Consider the following 9,637-nt stretch of genomic DNA (forward strand, 5'->3'; position numbering starts at 1 on the left):
ATTAGACCTCCTAATTAATGTCACTCACTTATCAACCTATTAATTATTTATTTCAAATTTCAAATTTTAAAATTTACACTCTAATTATATTAAATTAATAATATTACAATAAAAAATAAAATTAATACAAGTTATAAGGTGCTATAATTTCACGTACGTATGTATTTGAATCAATAATTATAATTATATATAACTAAAAAAATCTCTTAACTAATAATTTATTTAAAATAATTGATTAATAATTCTTAGTATTTAGTATAAAAGTTTAATTAATTTCATAACCGTGGGAAGTGTAATATATAATTAAATGAAAAATCATGGTATACAAACAAATACTTTAAGAATTATAATATTTGAATTAATTAAATAGATTAACTAAGACATACCGTAACAATGATGATACAAAATACTACATTTATATCAACAGTAAAATAGAAGACTCCATGCCTTTCATAAAACGAGTGTCTTTCACATTCTAACATCAATCTCGAAAACACCCTTGCTCCTCCCCTGCAGCACAAAGATAGTACGCTATTAAGAATTAATTTCCCCGAAATTAAAAAATAAAAAATAAAAAGTTCGGTTTCATAATTTTTTTTTTATTTTTTTTATTTTTTATCATGATAACAAGGAACCTTTGATATCACGATGCTTGTTTCGTATTTGAGTCCTTGCCTTGACAAAAATTGAGTTATGCGACTTGTGAATTCGCTGGTGAAATGTATACAAAATGTTAGCACAGCCACCCAAGTGACTCAACACCATAAATCCAAAATTAAAAATTAAAAACATATAAATTGATAACAAAGAAAAATGGACCTGAAAGCTGTCTTCACTTCTTACATGGGGAACGAAAAGATTGACAGAAACCTCATCACGTTCAGCGACATATAAATTTCTGCCTAATTGTTTTTTCTCTGGTTTGAACTTGAACACATCATGTAGAAGTTCATTTTCCTATTTTTATATTTCAATAAATAAGATAGAAACAATTAATAAAGGGAAAGTCCTTATATTTTGGTCTCACAATCTATTTAATCTTTATATATATACTTTTATTTTATCAAGCCCCCAAAAAAATGGGCAATTGTTTGCATTTTGATTATTTTACCCCAGTTTCACCAACAGAATATAAGGATTTTTTCACAGATATGGTCTGAATATAAGGATTTTTAAAAACATATATTATTTTTAATTTTTTAATATTATCTTATTATAATCTTAATGTAATAGTTTTTGTGTGACACAAAGTATTATCTTATTGTATTTTTATTTTTCTGCTATTATCGTAAAATATTTTCTTTAAAATAAACATAAGAATAAATACGCTTTATAAGATAATACAATCCGTTAGACAGAAAAAAAAAAAAATCAGAAATATATATATATATATATATATATATATATATATATATATATATATATATATATATATATATATATATATATAATCCTTATATTCTGATCATATCTGCGAAAAAGTCTCTTTATATTCGGTTGGTGGCTGGTTTACTGAGTAAAAGGATCAAAATGCAAACAATTGCTTTTTTTGGGACTTATAAAATAAAAAAAATATAAGGACTAATATCGATTATGAGGCCAAACTATAAGGATTTTTCTGGAAATTTCCAATTAATAAATTATAAAGCAAAAAGGGTAAAGAAAACCCCACCCTCATGTGTACAATGAAACCAGAACCAAGCAACCGCTTCACAAAATTAAGCTGCATAAGATGATAAGATACAAAAGGGAAAAAAATTATACACTGAAGAAAATAGGAAAAAAAACATTTTTAGGAATATTATTTAGCTAAAACAAATATACCTGGATTTGATGAGGTAATGTGTTGACTTTTAATCTTTGTTTACCAATCTTTACAGAAATTTCCGGGATATGACCATCCTATCGTTTTATCAAACATGTTGTACCTTAAACACATCATATATTATATAAATAGAGTAACTTAAAAAGATGGAAACTTTACCTCCACAATTTTCTCAACATCCATCTCCTCCATTGCTGATGTGTCACCTTCAAACTTCTCAAGGCACCCTTGTTCAAATATTAGGGCTAATGCTTGTGTAGCTCCTTTGACAATGGATTCATTGTCTGATTCTAGTAACTTCTTGAAGAAAGGAATCACCCTGTATACAAAACACTTGCTTGATACTAATACTGATATTGATACTGATAAAAAAAAAGATTATGATGAATTACCCTCGCCAATGTTTATAACTGAGAGTCCAACTATCCATGCTACTAAGAAGGAGAGACCAACAAAAAATTGCTTCACTTTGAGCTTCCTGTTTCCAACTCCAAATTTTACAATTATCCAATTTCCAAATAATGTAAGAAAGATGTCATAAGTTCATACCAATATTTATGACATGTAATGAAGATTTTGACTAAGTTGCCATTAACAATATACAAGATCTAGAAATTATTTATCATGAAAATACCTTGAAATCTGGTCTTGAATGCATGAAATCCCACATACTTTGCATAGATCTTTCTGTCTCCTCCAATTCATTTCCCCCAACGAATGTGATAATAGCCAAACTATCCAATATCTACCAAAAAGTCTTGAATTAGTAACAATAAGTAAAATAGTAAATCAAAGGATTTGAAATAAATAATAAGAATACAAGGGGCATACTAGTTTTAACTTCTGTGATTGAGACTCGGTGTTAAGAGCTTCTGAAAGAACTGGGGCTGTTTCTTTATATAGTTCACGACTCTTTTCTCCACAGCCAATGGTGATAGCTAGTAATCCTGATGGAGAAGAAAGGTTTAAAAATATTCCAAACTGGATAAAGGAAAATAAAAAATATTTCAATTTACCTAGAACTTCAAGAGCCAAACAACTCTCTTTAATCGAATCCCTTTTGAAAGATTTCAAGCATTGGTAAAGTAACTCAGTGAAGCTGCAAAAACAGAAGAAACTTTTGTCTGAATGTCCTTTTAAACTAACTACAAATTATTATGTAGTTTTTCATATAGATAAAAGGAGTACTAACTTTTTTTCAGAAAATTGGTATTGATAGCCAAGGCTATAACTCAGGATTATTGAAGAAAGTGCAGCTTCCCTTACAGACCCCCTAAACAATCAGATAAGTAATCAGCAATTAAGTTCATAGAACATAAACTTTTTACACTGTAATAGTTATCTTAAAAGGCACCTTTTCTCATATAACTGTTCCAAGAAGTGGTTCAAACGCTTTGAGCCTAGTTGAGCACTTGCACTTGTGCATTCGTTGATATCTGTGTCACTGTCAAAATCTGTAGCAAAATTTCCACCTTTTCGAATCTCTGTATCTTGATAGGAATTCTGTCTTCTTCTTCCCATCTTGAATCAGAGAATTAAGCTTCGCACAACTCTCAAATCCTGTAGAACATTGAATAAATACATATGGTAATACCAGTAAAGTTGTTTTATAATAGAAAAGTGAAATAACTTTGGAATTGCTCAATTATGCAGTGAAGATTAATAAAAGAAATTGGTCTTAGTTTGGTAATGTGGCAATACGTTACAACCCAAATCCTAACAAAAATAGTTGTGATTACGAAGTGAAGCCCCATATATATGTATAACGAAGTCTAACTTTCAGAATATTTGCAAATCAAGAGATACTGCTACAATTACAAATACAAATACCCTAATTGAGTTGCAGCCGTAAGAGGAGAAATCTAAGATATTAACTATGAGACATTGATAAGAACGGGTTTAACCTGTTGGAAATCGACCCAATTAGGAACAATAACGATAAAAGAATGGGTGAACTTTCGATCGATGTACCTTTGAAATCAAATGCAACGGCAGCCGATATATGGGTCTGAATATGAGGGTTCTGTTCATTATTAATTTATTATAGTAAGATTTCTCACGAATAGGCAATTAAAATTTTAAAATCCCTTCCGGATTCGATTTCTCAAAACAATCCGAGAGATTGGTTTAAAGTTTGAGAAAGATTCACTTGGATTATGACGTTAGGGGTGTTTGGGAGAAAAATAACCCGCATTTTCACAAGGACTCTGCGGGTTTGGGCCATTTCATTTCCCTGCAAAATGGTTAGGGTCTGATATGTGATGGGCCGTGATCCAAGTATTTAACCCACCAAAAAACTATTTATTTAGATTCGCCGAGTGTATTTTTTTAGATTTAAGATTTACACAATAAAATATAATTTTTTATTTCAATTTTAATGCTATGTTTTTTTTTTTTTCTAATCGAACATCATTTATCAAATTTTATTCAATTTTGTCTATTTTCCATTTGAAACCATATAAATATATTTTTTTATTACATTTTAAACCGTATAAACATATTTTATTCGTTTAAAAACCACATTTTTATTTAAATACAAAGTGTTTTTTTTCTTACATTCAAAGCATTAGTTATATCATAAGAATCAAACTAACAATACGTTTCTAATAAGATGTAAAAATTTGATGGGTTGCAAACTTGATATCCGAGTTTTGATCGACTACACGCGTCCAAACCTCCAAACACATTTTAAAGTTGCATATTTAATATAAAATACAATTTTTATATAACTAATACATATTTATATATAAAAATAAGGTTTGAGTGTAAAAAAAATTGTATTTTTATACAACTATGGTTTTTAAATGAAAAATAAAAACATATTTATACGGTTTAAATGTATTAAAAAAATATTTATACGGTTTCAAATAGAAAATTGTCAATATTGAACAAAATTGGAAAAAAAATAATGTTCGATTTGAAACAAAAAAACATAGTGTCAAAGTTGAAAAAAAAATTAAACTTAGTGTTAAAATCGAAAAAAAAAATGAAAACTTAGTGTTTTTTGTGAGAAAAAAAAATCAATTTTGACACATCAGCATATTATGTCAGCATACCACGTCATCAAAACTGACACTTTAGCATGTAACATGGTTAACCGGTCAAGTGGTCAGAATTGTAACAAATTGGAAAACACAATTGACACAAAAAAAACACGGTGTTAAAATCAAATTTATGTGTAAAAAATGTGTTTTTTGTGTCATTTACCCAATAAAATAACAAAAACAGTATATTTTATAGAATTTTCCCGACAAATTTACAAAAATGGTCCATGTGGTTTGTCAATTTCTTTAGGTAAGGTCAAAAAAAAAGTTTATTAGCAAAAAATATCCCTATTTTGTGATTTTGTTGTGTTTTTTGTCCTTACATCGTTAAGTTTAACAGAATGACAGTTAACTTTTGGCAAATGATGCATTTACCCCTCGACCATTTTTGCAGTTTTATCTTTTTTCCAAACTGCAAGGATCAATTATGCAATTTTTTTATTTTATTGAATTATTGTATAGTAATTATTTTAATTATATTTTTTAAACTTAAATTACCAAACTAACTATTATCAATTAATTGAGCTAACACTAAACTAAAGCAAGAGAGCAAAAAGTGAATTAACCAATGTGAGTAAGAGACTTTTGTTTAGCTTCGGATTCACTTGTTATTATGGTTGATTTATGGAAGTGCAATGAATTTAATTTCTTTAGTTAAAAATTCCTAAGGTAACCAAATTAATATTCACTAATTTAATCATTTAGTAAACTAGCTTATTGATTCGGTGATCAAGAGGACAAACTTACAAGTTTACTAGTGTTCGGTTCGAATTGATTAAACTTATAATTAATTGATCAGTTCAGTTTATTGATTCAATTCAATATATGATTTACTGTCATATATTACCTCCTATACGTTTTTACCCACTTTTCTATTTAACCTTAGACTTTGTTTAAAACTCTAGTCCTACAATCTTGCAATTCACAAGATCATAAGATTCAAATTCAACTAAGTAAGATAGTCATACTAACTTGATCAAATTCAACAATAAGTAGAGAAAATAGTTATCAAAAGCATTTGAGATTCTTTAATAAGCTAAATTAACAAATAATCAAAACAAATTAAGTCCAATTCATAAATTCAACCACAAATAATCAATCCATCCTGCACAAAAAGAAAGTCATGAGAACTTAGCTCATGATTTTAGTAAACAAGAACACAAAATCGAAACTCAAAGAGTTTGGCATAGTAAAAACTAAATAAAAATCAAAGTGTAGAGATTGGTTGCCTTAATTCTCCTACTTCCAATGGTATGATTGAATTCCTTGCTTCCAAGCCTTAGAACGGGTGCTTCTCCTTCAAAAGGTGATGATTCTTTCCAAAGCCAAAAGTCCCAATTCGGAGGAGAATTAGGTCTTTATATAGTTTTCCCGAAATTAGATCACCACGGCGTGGTAAGTTCACCACGTTGTGGTCTTCGTGTTTATCCCGTGTTCTTCAAGTCTTCGAAATTGATCGGGAATCTTCAAGTCACCACGCCGTGGTAGGGCCTCCACGCCATGTTGGGTATATTTGTCATCATTTAAGAGCTTTGATCCAAACTTCCAACTTCCAGCATCTGGCTTCCAACTTCCAGCATCCGGCTACCAGCTTCCAGCTTCCTTTTTGCTCCAAGCATAACTTTTGTCCCTACATCATAATTCATAGAAAATTAAGTATCTGTTGTTATGGTAAAGGCATAAAAGTAATTAAAATATTAAATTATGATGTATAATTATGTGTATAAATATACCCATATCAAGCAACCTACCGATGTTAAAAAACAAACAATCTTCTTCTTTCAGACTTTAGACATTTGGTCTACCTCTTCCACTACAGAGGTTTGCAGACGTGGTCTGTAGACTGTAAACATTTTGTATCAGAAAAAACAAACAACACCTATGTCTCTCACCCGCCACAGAAGCAACCATGAATCTGGGTATGCGAAAATGTGTCATATTGTGATACTGTCATGATTGTACCACCACTGTGAATGTGCCGCCACCGATAATCTGGGTCATGGAATCCACTTGATGACGACGTAGAAGATCCCTAGGATTTTCAAAAAGGATTAATCGAGTAAGAGAGGGTTTATGGTTTTGATTTTGATATCGAAGATGAGAGGCTTTAGGGTTTTCATAAGTGGTTATTAGGATAAGTGATGGTTTAGGGTTTAATTTTGAAATCAATAAATTTTCTACGAGTTGTGTCTGTATATCATTGGGTGTATTTATTAGTGTGAATTATATATATATATATATATATATATATATATATATACACACACACACACACACACGCGCGCGCACACGAACATCATTTCAATTGGTGGATACAACCAGATCTATTAGAATTTGTAAACCTAAAACCTAGTCATCAATTTTATCTTTGTGTTATCGATTATGTGTGTGTGTGTGTTCCAAGAAGAAAGCTAGAAAGATAAAGTGAACATGTATTTTTATACACCCAAAACTTTTTTATCATCTATTTATTCAAAGCTTGAACGAGAAGATGACGAAGGGAGTGTGTTAACCGATAGATGTGTAGGATACTTTTTTTTTGACATATTGGAATTCAAATAAAAATATAAAAACAAATAAAAAGTGAAAAATGGTGTTTCTATAATTGGGATAAGAGAGGGATGAAAAAGACTTGACAATATGATGTTAAGGCTAGAGGATGTGTTGTCACAAGAATCACACTCCCTCCTCTGCCATGTAAGCGCCACATAGGTTCCATGTTAATTTTACCACACAAAATATGGTTTTTTGCCACACACACTAGGTGTGGTATTCCAAAGAGGGAGAAGAGAGAGAAACAATTGAAGAAATAAGAGAGAGAGAGAGAGAGAGGGAGCACGACACTAAATGGGTGAATGGCGAGAAAATTGTGGTTCCGATGATGATTCGGTGGAACTGTGGGTGCAACCGCACCCACTCTCTTTGGTCTAAGGCTCTTTTCCATTTTCCATGCCACATATGCCTTACATAGCTCCACATCCATTGACCTTTGCCTTATCTACATTGGAACCTATCATATATTAGACAATCTTTATCCAACTAATCATTTATTATTATTTTCTCTTAACTAAATTCCTCTTGTAGATTTCATGTTGATAAAAATTAAGTTTCAAAAAAAAAAAAAAAAAAAAAAAAAAAACTCAACTTTTTCAACGGGACTTTACTGACTTGTTTGTGGGTTGAGATTATTGGGATGTTTAGAAATACTTAACCTAACTGGAAACGAATAACATGTCGATGCAATGCATAAAAGATGAATGAACTTTAGATTAAATGTCGATGTCACAAAATATATTTTGAACGTCAGAATATTGCTCACAGAACAAAAAGCCATTGATTTCCGTAAAGTCTTGCTCATCATAAAGCCTTAATTGACATCGACATATGATTGGTATTACACACTTAACTAATAAGACGGTTGGGTGTGGGTCAAAAACGTGGTGGAAGAGGCTATTTGCACCTCCATAAAGACGTTAAAGCAAAAGGAACACCAACCCCAAACTTGTTAATGTATAATTCATTGGCGTTATGTAACACCGGATTCCTGTTACGATTTCTGTTTATGTATTTTTTTTTCTCATTTTGCCTTGGACTTGGCGAGTTGGAGGCCCGACTCACCAAGTAGGAGTGATTTTGGCATGAGATTTAAGTGAGGGACTCGGCGAGTTGGGTCCCAGACTCGGCGAGTCCATGCTGGATGAGTAAAACCCTAACCCAAGTGTTTGCACCCTATGTAAACACTCTAACTCGGGCTCCCTTGTCCCTAACACTTCCAGATAGCTGTAGAGCGAAACCCTAGCCCCCATATTGTTCTTGTGAGTGATTTTTGGCTTGGTGAAGGAAGTTTGGAGCTTAGAAGAAGAATGAGGAGGTTGAAGAGTGCAAGGAGGGGAAGTAGATCCGAAATCTACACTGTGAAAAGCTTTCATTCAGGTAGAAAAGTTCCTACGTTGATCACTAGCTCATTAGATCCCCTTTTTGTCCCTAATTGATGGTTTTCAAGCCCTAAAACCTCAAACCCCATGTAGTTATACTCTATGTTCTGAAAGGACTTCAGATCTGGACCTTATGGACACCTTAGAAGTGTAAAGTCTCTATGGTTGAAGTGATTGAGGTTTCTATTGAGTGTATGACCTCCTAAAGAGCTTGAAATTGCCTTTTGGAGCTCTTAGGGCCATGCATGCACGCAAATTTTGCAACTTTACGTGATAAGCATACCCTAGGAGCTTAGATTTATGGTTTGGAACTATTGCATGTCTCATATTTGGTCTGTATGGGAGGAGGGTTGTAGGGACTCGGCGAGTTCTATGAAGATGGTCTTAGACTCGATGAGTTGGATGAACAACTCGGCGAGTCTTTGAAGATTTCCTGAAACTCGGCGAGTTGTTCTTGGACTCGGAGAGTCGGATCGTGAGTCGGTCTAATCGTCCCAAGTAGTGAGTTAAGGGTGACTCAATGAGTGGGAAAAAGGGACTTGATGAGTTAGTGCTGGGATAGTAGGAGAGGGACTCGGCGAGTCTGTGCCATGACTCGGCGAGTCCAGTCAACTGGAAGTTGACTTTGACCAAGGAGTTGACCTTGGACCTGGGGTAGGTCAGTCATTTGACCTAAGGGTTTTTAGGAGTGACTAATCTATGTTTATGGATTTTATAGCCGGAGGATTGCCGGTGCAGCAGTCAGTTATCTAGCAAGCATATTTTCTGCAGCTACTTTTCGAGGTGAGTTACCTTCCAGTAGCGGTGGGTCTACGGTTACAATGTCGGCCCAC

The 9,637-nt window shown here is 32.4% G+C and overlaps 1 protein-coding gene across 2 annotated transcripts; it reads right to left on the reverse strand.

Moving 5' to 3' along the window:
* Positions 1–333: 333 nt before the first annotated feature.
* Positions 334–3,972, reverse strand: LOC145034990 (uncharacterized). Of its 2 annotated transcripts, none has more exons than XM_078983568.1 (13): positions 3,797–3,972; positions 3,180–3,385; positions 3,018–3,098; positions 2,842–2,924; positions 2,657–2,772; positions 2,460–2,570; positions 2,218–2,303; positions 1,985–2,144; positions 1,825–1,902; positions 1,673–1,723; positions 820–957; positions 636–711; positions 334–510 (listed from the first exon to the last, which is right to left on the reverse strand). In XM_078983568.1, the coding sequence occupies exons 2-13, from the start codon at positions 3,344–3,346 to the stop codon at positions 482–484; spliced, it is 1,176 nt and encodes a 391-aa protein (XP_078839694.1). In that variant the 5' UTR covers positions 3,347–3,385; positions 3,797–3,972; the 3' UTR covers positions 334–481. The 2 variants fall into 2 exon arrangements, with proteins under 2 accessions (XP_078839694.1, XP_078839695.1); XM_078983569.1 differs by having other exon boundaries at positions 3,730–3,972.
* Between the last annotated feature and the right edge of the window lie 5,665 nt (positions 3,973–9,637).

This window comes from Lactuca saligna, chromosome 3, assembly GCF_052625555.1.
Source record: "Lactuca saligna cultivar CGN05327 chromosome 3, ASM5262555v1, whole genome shotgun sequence".
NCBI classification, from domain to species: domain Eukaryota; kingdom Viridiplantae; phylum Streptophyta; class Magnoliopsida; order Asterales; family Asteraceae; genus Lactuca; species Lactuca saligna.

What these genes read in the sequence shown, in the direction of transcription:
- LOC145034990 (XM_078983568.1), bottom strand. Translation starts at nt 3,346, where the DNA reads ATGGGAAGAAGAAGACAGAATTCCTATCAAGATACAGAGATTCGAAAA. An exon ending in TACCAATTTTCTGAAAAAAA is followed by an intron (nt 2,925 to 3,017) that starts GTTAGTACTCCT and finishes CTGTTTTTGCAG; the next exon opens with CTTCACTGAGTTACTTTACC. An exon ending in ATGTTGAGAAAATTGTGGAG is followed by an intron (nt 1,903 to 1,984) that starts GTAAAGTTTCCA and finishes ATAAAACGATAG; the next exon opens with GATGGTCATATCCCGGAAAT.